Source organism: Culex quinquefasciatus, chromosome 3 (genome assembly GCF_015732765.1).
Source record: "Culex quinquefasciatus strain JHB chromosome 3, VPISU_Cqui_1.0_pri_paternal, whole genome shotgun sequence".
In the NCBI taxonomy this organism is placed as follows: domain Eukaryota; kingdom Metazoa; phylum Arthropoda; class Insecta; order Diptera; family Culicidae; genus Culex; species Culex quinquefasciatus.
The window spans coordinates 142936667-142954974 of NC_051863.1; the positions used below are offsets into that span (position 1 = coordinate 142936667).

Below are 18308 nucleotides of genomic sequence, written 5' to 3' on the forward strand. Positions count from 1 at the left end.
AAAATTGTTAGAAAAGGCATATTTTGCATGCATTCTCTTAAAACTGACTGTTTATACTACATCCTGATGATATTTCTACATTTCCAACTTGTTACATGATTTTTTGTCAGCTATAACGAAAATGATATGCTACTAAGTGTCCGGATTTCGAATCATGACGTTATTTAAAAAATCAAAAAACTGAATATTTAGGTCAAAATTAAACTTCGAATGGCTATACATGTTTTAAAACCGGTGCACTTAACAAAAAAAATTGACTTTCGATTGCAAATTCGATTTAAAAAAAAAAACAAAATAAGGTCCACAAATTTTAAAAACTAAATTTTATTTTTTTACAAAAATCAAAAAAAAATTACTTGTCTTCAAAATTTTGGTCCATACTTCTGAATGGCTGAAAAGCTGCAGGGTTTTGTCTTCTAAAATGTATAAAAAATAAATAAATTAACAAATGCAGCTTTTTTCAAATTGAATATTTGTGAAAATAGTTAATAAATTAATTGAAAAATCAATTTTTTTTCCATGTACCCATTTTTTCTAAATAGTCCTCATCAATACCTACATCTTTTCTCAAGACATCAAATTGATCAGAAAATTCCTTCAAAAGTTACAGTTTTTCGAACATTTACGTACCATATTTGAAAGGACAGCTGCCAATATTGTATGGATAATTGTATGGGTAGACCAATGACACAAAATGGCTTATTTAGTCATAGAAAAGGCCCCCACATAGTTTGAGCCAAATTTAAAAAAAATACAATACATAAAAATGGCCGAAATTGGTCGATTTCGTAGAGAATTGCACATAAAACAAATTATGAAATTATAATATTTTTTGACATTTTACGCCGCCACGCATCGGGGTGCCAAAAATTAAAATATGTAGTAAACATTAAAAACAACCTGTATTTGATATTTCCGTATTAACTTTTCAATAGGGCGAATCCGTAGATGTAAACAAGCAAGCCATCCCATTCTTACTCGACGTGAACCGACACTAGAGCAGGTGGGATAGACTGTTTGTGTACATCTATATATTCGCCCTATTGAAAAGTTAATACGGATTTACAAAATGTAGTAAAGTTTATGATCATTACAAGAAATTATGAATGTTTGGTGACTACTAAATTAAGCTGAGAAATTTTTGTTTATTATTCCTTAAAATACAATAAGTTAAAAAGCATAATTTATTTTTAAATTATCGTTAAAAAAACCTAAACCCATGCTCAAGAAAAAGGAAGAATTGGTATTTATACAATTTTTTCCCTTTTTCCAAGCTTGGGGTCTCAGGTGTTAAATAAAAAATCGAGAAGTCTTGATTGTTAATTTTCTTAAATATTAAAAAATATAGTTTTTATAGCAATTTTACTTATTTTTTTCTCTGAAACGTTAAATACTAAGAAAACGCCATTTTGAAATATTAATCCAATCATTGATATTGTTTAAGCAAATTTGTAATACATTTTCTGACCTTTACAAAATAAATATTTCCATGAATAGTGAAAATTGATGACAGCAGAAAAAAAAAATTGTGAGAAAATTTGTCTAAAATAATTTGTGATACTTGAATAAGCCAGATATTGTTTGAATTCAAAATTATAATCGTTTATTTGTATAAAATATTGCACAATTGTTTTTTTTAAATTATAGTTTAAATAATTTAGTTTGATGAGGATTCAATAATAGTAAGGATATCCATAACCACCGTATCCGTAGCTTGGATATCCGTATCCGTATCCGTAACTGTAAGGATAGTATCCACCATAACCGTACGACGGGCTCACGTAGATGTGCTTGTGGAATCCAAATCCGAACGTTTCCGCCTTCTCCATGTCGTCAGCAGATTCAGCAGCTTCCCCGGTAGATTGTACTTCTTTGGGTTCCGTTGGCATCTCAGCTGCCCGGGCTTGCCGCATCAACATCGGAAGTGGAGGCATTGGAACCGACGGTTGGCCGCTGGTCGGTGGCACGGGGATCGAATTGGCAGCAATTGCCGAAACAACGGCGAGCAGGACCAGAAACTGAAATTTATTATGAATTAAAACATTGTAGATTGAATCTAATTTATTTTGAAACCAACCTTGAACATTTTCAAAAGTTAAGCGTATGTTTCAAAGTTGTAGTTTGTTGAAATGCAATCTGCTTCGTTCTACAGCTTCACTCGAACTGATGAATTTTCAATCGATCTATCCCGCTTATATATGAAAACGATGTTATTAATTTGATGTTTTTGGAAAATCCATTCTCGTTTGCGCCAACAGAAATTTGCGTCACCTTGGGATGGTATTGTCACATCAGCGATCAATTTCTGGATGAGACATGCAAATTGCTCCGAGTTGAGTCATATTTTCACACCATTCCCGTTCGATGTCTGCTCCAGGATTTGGTGGGGACAATTTCTGAGACGATGTGCTAATGTCATTTATAACTTTTTGTTGTATTGGCTTTAAGTGCAATCATTATTTATTATCATCAATTTAAATAAAATTACCAATTACATTTAGTTTAATTCGTTGGTACAACTTGACATTTTTTTGGTCCTAAATAGCAAATGTTTGATATTTTCATTCATCAGTACTTATCACAATAATGTTTGTTTGCTGGTGAGTTTTACTTAGTAGTGGTGTTAAATTCTTTCTCAAACACGAGGGTAGGATCTTTAAACTGATAAAAATCAATTTAAGTCAGAAATTGGGATATTATGATATTGGTAGATTTTTGGCTACAGCTAAACAATATCCATGTACTATTTTAAAATAAAGTATTTTGTCTTATGACAGCTTTCACTTCGAAAAATTAAACATTAAATTTCGGGGTGATTTAAAGTGTTAATTGTAAACTCTTCCTTTTTTTTGGCACCGTCCCAATAATTTTTGCGATTTTCTCCAATTTTTCTAAATGTTTAACCCTTTACAACCTAACCCCGCCTTTAGACGGGCTTCGATCTAAAAAATCGCCAAAAATCATTTTTCCAACCAATTTTTGATATTTAAAAAGAATTGGAAAGAAGAACTCTTAAAATTTTAGAAAATTTCAGGATTGGAAGTTTAACTTGTTTTATGTGACTTTGCCAATGTTTTTAAAAATGTATTTTTTTTAGGGGTCAACTTTGGCTGTGTTTTTTACTAACATTTCCTATATTTTCAGTAAAAAGAAGTATGCAGTAATTTTTGTAGTGTCCCAGACTATGCCTCTACGCATTTTTTTGCAATTTAATTGATGATGGTGCGATTCTATGGCAGAAAATGTGAAAAACATGCAAAAAATTGAAAAAGTGACTGTAAAAACATGAAAAAATTAGATAGGCGAAATGTAATTATATTAGATGGTAGAGTAGGCCAAATACTACCAAAAACAAACATAAACTAAACAAGATAAATGCAAATTAAAATACTAAAAATGAAACAAGAAAAACCTAAAACAAGAGAAGTAAAGTTTTTCGTAGAACAAAAGTTGCTCAAAATGACCTCCTGAACACGGGAAAAATAAATATTTTCGAAAAAAAAATTTGGGCAGTAAAGGGTTAAGTATCTTGGAAACCAAAAATGGTAGAAAATAAACTCGACTGCAAATTTTAAAGGAAAATGGACGCTGAATTGACGGCCACAAAAGAAAGGGGTGGTTTATTTTTGCTAAAATGCGGGATTCTTGAATGTTTCGATTGCATAAACATCTCCTCTAAATTTGAGGATGATCGGAAAAAGGGGGGTCGAGGGGTGTGCCGCTTCACATTAAATTACCCAAATGTAGTCTGTTAACCGAATCCAAATATTTGTGGGGAGAAATTGTTCATCTTTTTCAGTAGAAACTAGATTTTCCCTATCAATTATAATTTTAAGCATTCTTCAATTGTATTTAGGCTGTTGCAAATATTTTTCAAAGTTTCTTCCCTTCAATATTGGCGCTAAAAATCAGACGTTCAATTAACTGGAAAAAAAAGAAATGCATTTTTCAACGTTGATTATCACTTTGAGCATAATTGAAACAGTTAAAAAATAATACGAAGTTTTGTGAAATTTCTATGTTAACAGCACCGCAAAAATATGGCAATTTTTTTTGGTCGCCTCTTTTGATTTTTTTAACTAATGACTGTAAAACACCTGTACTGATCCGTCATGCATTTTACAACACTTTTTTCGTTGAAACGTAAGTAATTTCAATTTTTCCCTTCGACTTCGGCCAGAGACAAGGGACATAAACTTTGAAAAATATTGGCCACGGCCTTGTGTAAAATTTACAAATGGACAATAAAAGCAGATTGTTTTGTTCTCCTGACGACTTAGATTTAACTTGTGTTTATTTATTGGTAATAGTGGAGAAATCTAGAGTTTTTTTAAAGGTCCTATATACTATTGTCTATTATACATATGTTTATTGAACCTTTTTTTTTTAAAAAAACTCTAGAAATATTTAAATATTCGAAAAAAATATTAATTGAATTGCCATTAGTGAATAAAGTATGCCAAGCTTTTATCATACACTTCAAGATCGTTCACTCAATATTTTACTATAATTTGGATAGCAAATTAGCTAATAATATTTATTGAAATTTGTTCAATATTAATATTTAGAGATTTTGGGTGAGCTTTTCGGTAAAACAGCTTCCTGATTGAATTATGAAATGATGAAAATTTCTCTTATTTATTTCTATTCAGATAGGATTTTTTTAAAAAGGTTCAAGTTACATAATTATTTAATCAGCAATTCCCCACGAAAACAGCAGAATTCGAAAAAAAGTTCTCCGATCGGGCTCAAAATTTTTCTGGAGGTTCCTTAACCGAAATAATTAGACCCGTATTTTTTTGTTTGGCCACATGACCTATGCCGAGTTAGGGTGGTCCGAAAAATGGCAATTTCGTTTATTTTCGCCAAAACCGCTTTTTTTCAAAAAATCACATCTCCGCGCCATTTCATCCGATTTTAGCTGTCTTAGACGCAAAAGAAGGGGCTATTTGGAAAAAAATAGTAAGAAGTTTCAAAAATCTAGCTTAACATTTGGAAAGGTCGTATGAAAACTAAAAATGCTGTTTTGAAGGTCTCGGGACCAAAGGACCTATGTCTGAAAATATTTTTATCAGATTCCTCGGAAAATTTTACACAATATATTAAAAAATGGTGAAGTTATGTTTTCCATACTCTGAGATACGATTTTTTGATAATAAAAACTGGGTTTTTCAACGCGCCAAGCGCAGAAATGGGAAAATGACGAAAAAGGGGAAAAACTATTTTTTTCACTAAAACTTCGATAACTTCAAAATTTTAGCAATGTCAGGGTACCAAAATTTTCGTAATTGTAATACGCAACAAGCGGTTTTTGCGAAAATCGACGAAAATTGCCATTTTTGGACCACCCTAACACGGCGTAGGTTTCCCTTATGACCAAACAAAAAAAAATACGGGTCTAATTATTTCGGCCAAGGAACCCCCCAGAAAAATATTGAGCCCGATCGGAGAACTTTTTTTTCGAATCATTCTGTTTTTGTGGGGAATTGCTGTAATATTAAACGGAAAAAAGCAATCATTTTAAACGGTGAAACAAGTTTTATTTGGTGTCCTCCTTCACAATAAATTAGGCAAATAAATACTTTAAATAATGCATCAACAAACACTCTTCACTTCCGCTTTGTACTTGGCCACACTATCTCTAGTACACCACATAACCTCCATATCCTCCATAACTCGGAATCGCCGGAACGCCGTATCCGTACGCGCCAACGGCATGGTACGGCAGCGGGTACGGCGGAACGAACACGCGTGGCGCCACGTGGAACGTCGTCTTGTGGTATCCAAATCCGATCGTTTCGGCGTTCTCCATGGCCTCCTTGTTCTGCTCGCTCATTTCCACGTCGCTCTCCTTCGGGGCGGATATCTTGGGCTCCTGCTCGACCACGGCCTGGCTCGTTTGGGACACTCCGGCCACGGGCGCTTCCGCCATTTCGTCCAGTTCGGTCTGGTCCACGGGCACGGCACGGGTCATCACGGCACAGCACACCAGCAGGGCACCAAGGGCGATGATCTGTTAGGGGTGAAGGGAATCACTTTGAGTTATAATGCTATAGCAATTTTGAGTCACTTTGAACTACCTTGAACATCTTGACTAGATTCTTGCAGGTCGTCACTTTACGAACACAATCGGAGGAAGTCTCAGCTTGGAATGATGGTCTAAAACGCTCTGTGAATATTGGTTTAATTTCCGCGATCTTTTATACTACTAATGGGATGCCAAAATCATATTCCATAGATTTGGAGAAATGGTAACGAGCTTTGACAAAACCACTTTCTTTTTCGTTCGCGAATATTCGTAATTTGCAGGTGATCTGCGTGGATCATTATGGAAATTTGAGTAAAAATTATGCCAATGTCCAGTGGAAGAGAAGAGGCGTAGGAAAGAGATCAAAAGAGAACCAAAATATTGTTTATGTTTTGAAAACCGGTTTGGTGATATTTGAAAAGTTGCTGCTACTAGCCGTTAGTCTGGACAGTTTATACGAGCAAAAGAATTCGTAGTAGAATATTTAATTCATTCATTCAGTATCACTAGCTTTTTCAGCGATAAGAAGACTAACTTATCTTAATTATAAAGAGTAAAATTGTACAGGTCATCAATTCGCTATTGATAAATTCAGGTATTGTTACATTAGAATAGTTTTATTATCTTGCAATATACAGGTTAGCTAATCGGTTTTGGCAGTAGAGAGCACTTGTATTTACAAACTTATTTTTTTTTTAAATTAATAGTAGTGAGGATATCCGTAACCATATCCTCCATAGCCACCGTGTCCATAACCACCATATCCGTATCCGCCATATCCGTAACCATGTCCGTAGTATCCACCGTGATATCCTCCATAACCGTACGACGGGACAACGTAGATCTTCTTGTGGAAGAACGTTTCGGCGCCCTCTAGATCTTCGGAGCCAGCCGCGACTGGAGCTTCTTGAGCATCCTTTTGCACAACTGAACCTTCAGCCTCCCGAACACGTCGCACGTGCACCGGAAGTGATTCTGCCGGGAGCTGGACCGTGCTGGCCAGAGCGACTGAAACCAGAGCAAAAATGCAGAGGAGCTGAAATTAAATTGTTATTAATTATTGAGTTTCCCAGTACAAGACAGTTCTTGATTACCTTCATCATTTTGAAGATTTTTGATGATTCTACGAAGATAGACTTGCTAGCGTTGAACTGTTCTTCGTTGAGTTTGAGCTAACACTGGTGACTGGAGGTTCTACGATCTTTGCTTTTATCCCAAAAAATATATTCAGTATCACATCTCCTTCGATGCGTCGCCCGGTTCTCCTACTGGATGTGGTCTGACGTCAAGCTGATCTTGATCGAAATTTGCGTCACGAGAATATAGTTTGGAAATTTCGAGCAATAAAAAATCTAGATTCCTTATGGATTTTGAATCTGGATATACCTATAGCTATTTATGGAGCAATGTGCGTTATGATGAAATCAGGAATCGGAACTTATCTACAGATTTGAATATTGACGCAATCTCAGAAATTTCACAAGATATTTGGTTTGTTTTGGTGATTTTTATATTTTTTTTTGTAATCCAAGTATTTTTGTGAAGATGTTTAAATTTTATTAAATGCAAGGCTCCAGGCTCCAACGACTCCAACTTCGGTTTCTAGAGATTTTAAAAGTGCACAACGGTTATAAAAGGACAAATAATGATGAAAAATTGTATTATGCTGTTTCGAAATTTGCTTATGCAAACAACCATCATGAATCATAATCGTTCACACCCCAATCATTCGTTTGGGAGGAGACCCCACTTTCGCGTTTGAACTTGTTAATTTTACGTCACAATCCAGAGCCGAAGACAAGGAATTTCTCGCACCTGACCAAGTGCGCATCCAGAGGCACGAGACAAGTTGGGTCGACAATCTCGAAATGAATCACCTGACAATGACTTGTGACGTACTGGGGGGATTGCGCCGAGGTGTGTATCCAAAGAATGTCACGTGCCGCTAAATGAGCGAGCAAAGATTTGCGATAGTGATGTGCAGTTTTTGTCTGAATGAATTGTGGTGGTGAAATGTGTGTCGTAGGAGCTAGAAGTGTCAAGTCATGGTTAGCAAACTGTGGCAAATATTTTGTTCAGATGGTGCTGGTGCATGAATCAATTCTATGGAAATTGGTCGGATTCTGTAAAGAAAATTTTAACAAGGAGTTAAACCTGTGCTTCTTACTCTAAATTTAAGGTATTCGATATGATTCATGTTTGAGCAATTTATTCTGTATTTTTTTTTAACTCGGCTGGAACTGAAAAGTGTTCTTTAAAAAACAGGAACCCTAGGATTTTATGATGGGAAAATCACCAAGTTTGAACAAAAATGTTTAAATACATTTTTCAAAAATATGCTTAATGCTTTTTGTTTTATTATTTTTTAATGGAATTCTGTCACTCAAATGTCAAAAATCGAGAGACATGTTATTTTATGGAAAATTTAATGTACTTTTTCGAATCAGCAATTTCTCAGAGGGGTGTTTTTTTAAACTAGAAAAAAAATTAGTTTACCATTATGCCGTTACAAATATTTTTCAAAGTTTATGTCGCTCCCCCCCCCCCTTCAAAATCGGTCCAAAAAATCAGGGGGCAAAAAAATATTTTTTTCAAAAAACTTCAAAAATGATACGGAATTGTGAGTGTAATCAGCTTTAAACATTTTAGAATGCATTCCCCTGTGTTTATCAACATTTTAAACATGTTCAAGTTTGTTTAAAAATATTTTAAATTTTTATAAAATTCTGTTTGTTTTTCGGCGAAAAAAAATGTCAATTCTTAAATAATTTGAAAACTAATGATTGCAAAACATTTGGGAAGGTGTAATAGTAGTTTATGCGACAAGTTGCAAAAAAAGGATTTTTTCAGCACTAGTCGTACATTCATCGTAACGAAGTTTACCGAGTTGGATAAATACGACGAGTGTTAAAAAAATCAAGTTTTGCAACGAGTTCCATACAATATTTTTTGCAATTCCGAACCCCTTGAAAAGAATAATAGTCCATGCATTTAGTCAATAAATCATTTAAATAAAAAAAAATGTTGAAAAGTATTACTTTCCCAAACAAGTGCTGAAAAGTTCAACTTTTCAGCACCCATTTCAGTGCTGAAAAGTAGAACTTTTCAGCATTTATTTTGAAAAGGGTTGCTATTCGATTCTGTTATTTTCGGTAGAGAAAAGTAGGCTGTTTCGTCGTTAGAGAATGACAGAAAAAGTAAGGAGTTTCACGACGGAATTGCAAAAAATGTAATTCAAAACAGTTTTTTTTATTCAAATGTTAGAACCATGGCTTGTGATTTAAATTTTTATACTTTTTTTTTGCCCTCCCCCCCTCCCTCGACTTTCAAGGGGCATAAACTACAAAAAATATTTGCAACGGCCTTACGTGTTTTTTGCTTTTTTACTTATTAGAGTGTAGCAATGTTGTGCAAAGATATAGAGCAGACAAAAACAATAAAAATTTATGCATAAACTTAAGGGTTTTGCATGTATTCTTCATGAGTTATCAGAATTTTACGAAAAAGTTTTTTTTTTATATTTTCGACCATTTTGAGCATTTGAAAGTTTTTTTTTTTTGAAAATTTCAGTTTTTTTATATGAGAATAACCCTTTGGACGACCGTTGTAGCTCGTGAACTGCTGGGATGAGGGGATTTTTTCTAAAATAAAGAAACAAACCAGATTCTGCCGTTCATCATGAAAAGCCAAAACAAACTTTCAAGGGACTTTTTTTACAAAATTTGTTGAAAGTTTCGAAAAAATACTACAACGCAAAATTTCGAAAATTTGTAAAAAATGGTCAAAATTATCACATTTTCAAAAAACTTTGTCGTAAAATTCTGATAACTCGTGAAGAATACATGCAAACCCCATATGTTTTTTGTTTTCGTCTGCTCTACATTTTTGCAGAACATTGTTACACTCTAAAAAGATACCATACAAAGCTACTAAAAACTACATAGATTTTTTTTATAAAAAGGACATGCCTTTATTTTTATTTTTTTCAAAAGCCGTTTCAAAAATATTTTCTCCTAAATTCTTCTAATCAACCTTCAACCTTCAACTCAACCGAGAACACCAAAGAAAATCCGTTCTCAAGATCTCATTTTTGAAACAGTGAAACTTTGTATAGTTGTGAGTACTTGTTTGATGTCACTAATCGAAATTGATGAAACTAAATTTGGCTATAGAAGCAAACATCATCATGCGTCTCCATCAGTTCTAAACATCAAAGCCTTACCACCAAATTGATCAATTTGTTAGACTCAGTTTTATTTCGATATTTTAAACAATCACAAATGCAAAGAATATATATTAAAAATATTTAATCCTTTCAGGCCTGATGACCAAAAAATCTAAATTACCAAACCTAGCCTATATTTTTCGTATGGGCATAAGAATCATTTGCACATCATTACCCGTTTTTTCAAAATTCAGGCCTGAAAGGATTTTGTAATAACATTGTATAATTTTATCACTTTTATTTTTCATCTGAACTTATTCTGCACGCAAAATCTTGTATGTTAACAACTCATTTTACATTGTTTCTAGATTTACCATTACAATTAAGTTTGATTTGATTTTTTCACCAGACTTTTTTTTAAATTAATTTCAAAATTTTTATCAATCCACAATAATTTCACAGACAGAGATGATGAAAAAAAAATTCAATCAACGTTTTCTCATCATTGTATTTTGTGCGGGAGTTTAACAGATTTTGGTGGCTCATAGATTTTTTTTTTTTAATATTTCTGAACTTTGAGTGCATGTCATCATTAAAACATAAAATAAAAATGTGTTAATGTATAATTAGAATAATTTATTAAATAGTTCGGAAATCAACTCCCTGTGCATTTTTGTACCCTCACTTATCAATATCACCTCCTACTCTCACTAGTCGCAATCTACCAGTAGTATCCGCCGTATCCTCCGTAGTACCGGGGGTATCCGTAGCCGTAGTATCGCGGATATCCGTAACCATATCCGTAGTAACGTGGATAACCGCGGTAGTATCCAAAGCCGAACGTTTCCGATTTCTCCAGTCCCTCCTTGTTCTGCTCGTCACCATCAACAGCCGCCACCAGGTCCTGTGGCTGATCCTGTGCTACCTGAACTCCTGGAACTACGCTAGCTTCACGTGGTTGCTGGAAGTCCGACGGAAATGCACTGGCGATGGCCACCAAGGCGAAAACTGCGACGATCAACTAGAATGGTATTTTTTTCATTAGAACGATGTTTAGATCTTTGATTAGAGCGTTCGGGCGATAATTACCTTGAACATTGTGTTTGTTTTTGTTTTGCTGTGGTGGACTTTCTCAGGATTCACACGATGCAACTTGCTGGAGAAGCTCAAGGTGACTGGTAATCGATGGTCAGCGCCAGGTTGGTATTTATACTTGAACGCGAACGTTTGGATCGATGTAAAGCTGTGTTCAAATTTCTCACCGCTTCCAGGTGACGCTTTGTGACGCCAGTCTGTAAATTGAACAAATCACATTAACTTTTTCGGTACACTTGGGCCCGAGGCGAACGCTGATTCAGAATCGAAGGATCATTTCTCTCCTCGCTGAAACCGGTTCGCAGTACTTGGGCGAGTGGTTTTTCCAGTTTTTATTATTATTTTTTATTTTTCGAGTTATTTTGGGACCGCCGAGCCAAATAAATTTAAATTAGATAACTGTTTGCCCGGGCGGGCAGGTATGACAGGAAACGTAAGAAAATGCACGGAAGACAGAAAGAGAAACATATCCTCGATTGACGTCAAAGAAATGAAGACGCCGAGGGGTCATATGAAATTTTATGCTTATCAAGTTTTGGGAGTATCATCGGCTGTATCGTTGGTGATTGGAGAAAGGGTTGTGAAGATATTATGGATCATTTAAGTATTAAACATGAAATCTTATCAACGAAGAAATGAATTTTGTTAATGTTTGGAACAAATAAATTGCTAGGTTAAAATAGTTAAAGGTTTGTTCAAATATTAAGTCTGAACAGCAAATTTTGAATTGCCATTTCAGTAAAATAAATAAATAAATTCGGTAGTGAACAAATAATTTGATGTTTCTTTTGCTGAAATTTCAGTTGTTTTTCATCTGTCAAAGTGACAAATATCAACTGAGGATTCAGTTAAATTTAAATTACTGAATCGAAAGTTAAATTTAAATTGCTGAAAAATTTTGATGGATGAAAATTCATCAAAACTTTACTGAATTTCAGCAAAAAAAATTTGGTGTGCAGGGATTTTCAGAATTTAAGACCTCTTTTTCTAAATTTAGCTTAGGGGCCTTTTCTATGACCAAATAACCCATGGCAAAATTAAAGTCAAATATTAATAATGGTCATCAGAAAAAAAGTCTTAAAAGAAAACTTAAAATAACTTTAAGTTTATATTTAACCATTCGTACAGTTAGATTTTTAAAATTCAGTGAAACGTTTTTGGGGATGAAAGAAGGCTTTAAAAAAACTCTGTTAACCTTATTTTGTATGCAAGCATGAAATTGCTTATTTTATTTAAAGCATGTCATAAAAGAAACCGTTTTGAATTTGATAGACTTAAGTCAAGAGTCATAAACTTCTATTTATTTTCACAATGGTCTTAAACTATTTCAACCAAACTGTAACGTCAATTTTCTTTTTTCATTGTGTAATATCATTATCACAGAATTCTGATTTCGTCAGAGCAAAAATCTCATAGCTGGGTAATTCTCTACCAACTCACACGAAATCGGGAAAAGTTGCCCCGACCCCTCTTAGATTTGCGTGAAACTTTGTCTTAGGGGGTAACTTTTGTCCCTGATCGCGAATCCGAAGTCTGTTTGTTGATATCTCGTGACGGAGGGGCCGTACGACCCCTTTCATTTTTGAGCATGCGAACTTTGCTGGATTATTTTTTAGAGTGTACTTATATTCTACAAAAGTTGTAGAGCAGACAATTACAAACATTTTGATATAAACATCACGAGTTATCGCGATTTTACGAAAAAAAGTTTTGAAAAAGTTACTTTTTGCGTTTCTCTTTGTTTCGTCCTCCGTGTCTGTCGCGGGTGACGATGAACGGCTAGATCGACGACGACCAACTTTTTCAAAACTTTTTTTCGCAGCAAACCCCTTATGTTTATATCAAACTTTTTGTAGTTGTCTGATCTACAACTTCGTAGAATATTATTACACTCTAAACAATAACCCTGCAAAGTTAGAAAAACACGAAATTTTAAAATGTAATTTTTTGTTCTAAATGGAAAAAGGACCTTTCCATGCGTCTAATTTTACATAAAAGTCTCTTTGACACATTTTTTGTGGCACTTGGCCAGATTTTTTTTCAATCATTATCTGGCAACCCTGACTGTAGTCAAGGAAGCCATTTTGCGTCATCTTAATTTTCTGAAATTGCAAAATAGTTGGGGAGAGTGATGAAACGTGATCTTTTTTGCAAGTGGGTAAAATATGGTATGTTCTAGAAGCTGTGCGGAATTAGATTGACTGCAGAGCAAAAAAAAAATGTAAATTTGGAAGGTGTAATTTTAGAAGGTTGAATATTACCTCTTTTATGATGTAATTTTACCTCAATTTAGACGGAAAATGCGACATTACACCAGAATAGTGGTAAAATTACACATTTTTTCTGACGTAAAAGATGTACCCCATCCAGATGTAATATTACCATGATTTTTTTTTCTGTTTGTAGTTGATAACAAATGTGACTGTGATGTGCAAATTTTATCAATACAGTGGACTCTCTCGTTGTCGATCTTCTCGATATCAATATTACTCCAGCTGTCAATAAATTTTTCAGTCCCTTCAAATAGATTGCTTTGATTTTTTGTTCTATAATTTCATAACTCCTGCTCTCGATGGTCCCTTCAATATCGACAACGAGAGAGTCCACTGTATTTTTAAATTCAGGACACACATTTTGAAAGAGCCTGAATTAAGCATAAGTATAAGCATAGGTGCCCACCCGCAGTTGCTACTCCGTTAATGACCAGGACCTCTAGAAGTTACATCCACGAGCCGTGGAAGATGAGTGGGTCACATTTTGAAAGAGCCTGAATTGTTTAAAAACTAGAAACAGTGGTTTAAAAAGCAATTTAAAAAATAATAATTGGATTTATACGTTTAAAATTCATTCATTCAAAATATTGAGAAATTAGAATGGCCAAAACAATTGTTTTATTTTGATTTTTTTAACCTAATTATTTTTGAAAATAATCAATTCAATTTTTGGTGTTCCAAACTGCGTCCTGCAACTCTTTTTCAGTCAGCAGCCTCCTGATGCGCAAACTCTTCCTCCGTCAGCAGCAAAGCCCCCTGATCACCGTGGGGAGGAAGTGGGTGGCTCGAACGCTGGGAAAAGCGCAACACGCAGAGAGGAGACCCCAAAACGAACGAGAGAGAAAAAGAAAGAAGACCCCTTGTGCGCACGACGACGCGACGTCTTCAGGGTCCATAAAAAGTGGTATAAAATTATATTATTTCGGAAATAAATTGATTGTTTCTGCTGGCGCTGCGCAAAACTCTCGGGAAGTGAACCGGTTGGACGAGTTGTTTGCGAGTTTTCCAAAATTCCTTCGATTGACGCAAATGGAAAAAAAGGTCGCTGGTTGGTCGGTTGTCGTTGGATGCCACGAATTAGCACGAATATTCTGGACTTTCTGGAGTCTGGTGGCGTGGGATGGGATTGTTATTATTTTTTTTTGCTTTTCTCACTGTTTTTAGCAGAACAGCATTGGCGCAGGAAGCCACTGGCACGAAGGGTCAGTACGGAAAGTTCTGTCGAAGGCAGTGGTTCTGAAAGTGTTGGAGTCGTCAATGTGCTTACAGGAGACTTACTGAAGTAGGAGGTAAGGAACTGTATTTGAATGTTTTATTCACATAACACTAAACTTTACTTTTGAAAGTGATTAAAAAGACGTTTTGATCACAAAAATTCTTTGATTATAAATAACACATCTGGGCTTTTTTTTCTACAAAATTTTCATCATATTTCAATATTTTTTTGAATTCTTTTGTGGTTACATTTTTCTCAAATTTGTATGGGTAACATTTATTGATAAAATACAGAATTTTCCTAAACGTTTGAAAACTAGAATGCGAAAAAGGCAAAATTGCTTTCTGAAATACTGTTAGAATACAAATAAAAAATCTTTTTTGTGACTCATTGTAATCAATTTATTCATCAAAATCTTTTTCAGTATGCCAATCAAAATACAAGGTCCATATTCAGTTCCGCTAGTTCCGCTTCACCAATAGTATCTTTTGTAGTACCACGGTCTGTAGTGATAGTAGCTGGGATAGTGATAATAGCTATGGCAACCGTACGAACGAGGATAGTAGTAATGTTTATGCTTATAGCCAAATCCAAAGGTTTCTGATTTTTCCAAATCGTCAGAATCGTCTCCATCGATTAGACGTGCTGGTTGTTCGAATAAACCGTTGGGTTGATTTGCAATGACCGATCTTTCTTCCTCATTTGCTGGTAGTCCGTAGATAACAGCTGCTAGAGTACAAATCACTACCAGTAGCTGTGAATGATGTTTTTGTCTTAATTAGCAAATTTTAATTAAAAAGTTTTAATTATTACCTTTAACATACTGAAGAAGATGCTTCTTAGAATCACTCGCAAAGTGACGGCTTGAAATGGCCAAATATGACTGTGACCCCTCCCACAGATCAATCGCTTTTTATATGGGTACAAAACAATATCTGCACCCAAAAAAAAAAAATACAAAAAATGAAACAAAACCAAATTCCTCGGGCGTTCCAAGTTAAACATTCTAAATGACCCGACAACGCGCGATGGGAAGATAATTCAAATGACTAAATGTGGCTTTGTTCTGGTTCGATACTGCCGTGCTGCCGTGGGTACGTCATTGATCTTCCCGTTTTCCGTTCGCTGTTGGGTGTTGGAATCCGGCTAATAATAATCATTTTTGGTGGATCATTATTGTCAAGAAGCCATGCTGGCATTGACGGACGAAATAAAGCTCAAAGAACGACACAACAGTAATTTCCTGACCCGGGCATGATTGACTAACAGGGTGCCCAGAAAAATGATTTGAAACAATGTTCCACAAACCGAATACTGTTGGAATATTCAAGCCTCTGTGCCAAATATGAGAAAAATTGTATGTAAGTATTACTCAATTTCAATTATCATCAAAAATTATTGGTAAGCATTTGATGCCCAACACCATTGTCGAAAGGCTTAATCTGGTACGACTATATCTAGACATTTTTATTGTAAACACCGGACCCGTGGTGTAGGGGTAAGCGTGGTTGCCTCTAACCCAGTCGGCCTGGGTTCGATCCCAGAAGGTCTCGGTGGCATTTTTCAAGACGAGATTTGTCTGATCACGCCTTCCGTCGGACGAGGAAGTAAATGTTGGCCCCGGTCTAACTTAGAGGTCTTAGGTCGATAGCTCAGTACGTACAGATGTAGGAGCCATCTCCCTGGGTCCTGCCTCAGTGGAGTCGCTTGTAGGCAGTTTGACTAATTATCCAAAGGTCAAAGGCAATGCTGTAGAGCGAATAATTTGATTTTGACACAAATGTAAACATTGAGTGTGTCCCATTTACTTCGATGGACGGTCGAGATCCGCAAAATTAAAAAATTTCATGAAAATATTTTTTCACAAATTTTATCCAAAAAATTCCATCAAGGTTTTCCATAAAAAAAATCGCTAAAACCAAAGTCGAAATTGCTTATATAAAAGTTTCCAATTATGGAGTATGAGGTCAGATTTCCTGGGCACTCTGATCATCAAAAACAGCAAGCGTTTTCATCAGTCTTGTGTTCTGCTGGTTAGCAATCAGTATGACCTTTATTTTTGGCGGAAATTTTGGTTCATGTCTAATTGCTAAATCCTCGTCTAGAGAGAACATAACTGCTGAAGATTTGTTGAGTCAACGATTTTGAATATGCATTTAAGCCAGTTTAAATAATCTCTTTGAACAAAGAAGTGATCTTGTTGCATTGGGTACACCGTCGAACAATTTTTCTGAACTTTCTCGTTTCATGGGGAAGATTAGTTCCCAAGATCACGTGCAATTTGATATGCTTATAAATTTGTTTAAAGGGCCCTTTGGTTTTTCTCCAGAGTTTGTTTGGAGAACTAAGACGGTTCGTCGCTATTGCATATAACCCACAAATTTTTCATGCGATATAAAGAAGTAGCGAACCGTACTGATTCTCAACACAAACCGGGCAGAAAAAAATAAATCTTGAGACCTTCTTGTTTTTGCAGAAGAGTGGTTAATCCTCTACTGCCCGAATTTTTCTCGTCTTTTTTTAATTTTTAACGTGCCATTTCGGTTTAAGGTCATTTTGAGCAACTTTTGTTCTACGTAAAACATTACTTCTCTTGTTTTATGTTTTTTTTTTTGTTATTTTAGATGTTTAGTTTGTATTTTTCTTGTTTATTTTTGGTAGGGGAAATATACCCATTTTAAGCCTAATAAGCGGTCGTGTTTGAATGATGCTGGATAATCAGGAGTGTTCCTTGAAATTCACTAAAACCAAGTACACCAACGAGTAGAGCAACTTTTTGTGAACATTTCTGTTTATTTTCACATTTATTAAAAGTTATGCTATTCCTTTTACAAGCATTAAAAAAAATATTTCAAAAATGCATTCTAATCAAACGAGTGCATTGAGCCACGTCCATTTTTCTATTCTCAGCTTAGTTCTTTTTTTCTTCCAGCGCTCTTTTGGGTATGCTTAGTGCTGCCAAAATTGATGAAATTTTAAGCGAACACTCACGAAAAGTAGCATTTATAGCGAAAGTTTCCTGGCGGCACTTGCTCACTCCAGCATGTTAATGGTGTTGGTGGCCACCCTTTGTTCTTTATTTGCCTTCGCTCCTCGCTCGGTTTTCTTCAGCCTTCGATTGGGATGGGTATTCAAAATTCAAACGTCAGAAGACTTAGCGCGTTTGTTTTTTTGATGGTGCTTGCTAATTATTTACATTTTTCGGGATTATTTTTCAAGTGAGTGACTAACTAATGTGCAAAAGAACATGTTGCCGGTAGTTGAAAGCAATTTTATATCTTAAGCGCTTTGAAATCGTTAGCGCAAGTGAAAAGATATTAATGGCGACTTTCGTTAAGCAGTTAACCTCTCATCTTGCGTGTGGATGTGTGTGCCACCAAAATAATGAGAAATGGTCTCGAAAAATAGAAATTATGATCAAAAGTGCATTAAATTTGATCTTTTTGGCCGATAAATGGCATAAATTTGCGTGCTTACTCGAGGCGGTGCTGTTGCTGGTAAGTTTATAGCCTTAATAGTATTTTTGGAGTT

General features: G+C 35.1%; 4 protein-coding genes across 4 annotated transcripts; all 4 read right to left on the minus strand.

The window, feature by feature from the left end:
* Positions 1–1666: 1666 nt before the first annotated feature.
* LOC119769844 lies at positions 1667–2154 on the minus strand. The gene is made up of 2 exons (XM_038263557.1): positions 2078–2154; positions 1667–2018 (listed from the first exon to the last, which is right to left on the minus strand). Exons 1-2 carry the CDS (start codon positions 2084–2086, stop codon positions 1674–1676), a joined length of 354 nt encoding a protein of 117 aa, XP_038119485.1. The 5' UTR covers positions 2087–2154; the 3' UTR covers positions 1667–1673.
* A 3487-nt stretch (positions 2155–5641) lies between these two features.
* Positions 5642–6147, minus strand: LOC119769284. Its single transcript, XM_038261253.1, has 2 exons — positions 6081–6147; positions 5642–6013 (listed from the first exon to the last, which is right to left on the minus strand). The coding sequence occupies exons 1-2, from the start codon at positions 6087–6089 to the stop codon at positions 5642–5644; spliced, it is 381 nt and encodes a 126-aa protein (XP_038117181.1). The 5' UTR covers positions 6090–6147.
* A 487-nt stretch (positions 6148–6634) lies between these two features.
* On the minus strand, positions 6635–7201 carry LOC119770293 (glycine-rich cell wall structural protein-like). The gene is made up of 2 exons (XM_038264898.1): positions 7123–7201; positions 6635–7064 (listed from the first exon to the last, which is right to left on the minus strand). The coding sequence occupies exons 1-2, from the start codon at positions 7129–7131 to the stop codon at positions 6729–6731; spliced, it is 345 nt and encodes a 114-aa protein (XP_038120826.1). The 5' UTR covers positions 7132–7201; the 3' UTR covers positions 6635–6728.
* Positions 7202–10814: 3613 nt separating this feature from the next.
* Positions 10815–11400, minus strand: LOC6038396. The gene is made up of 2 exons (XM_001848151.2): positions 11283–11400; positions 10815–11214 (listed from the first exon to the last, which is right to left on the minus strand). Exons 1-2 carry the CDS (start codon positions 11289–11291, stop codon positions 10915–10917), a joined length of 309 nt encoding a protein of 102 aa, XP_001848203.2. The 5' UTR covers positions 11292–11400; the 3' UTR covers positions 10815–10914.
* Between the last annotated feature and the right edge of the window lie 6908 nt (positions 11401–18308).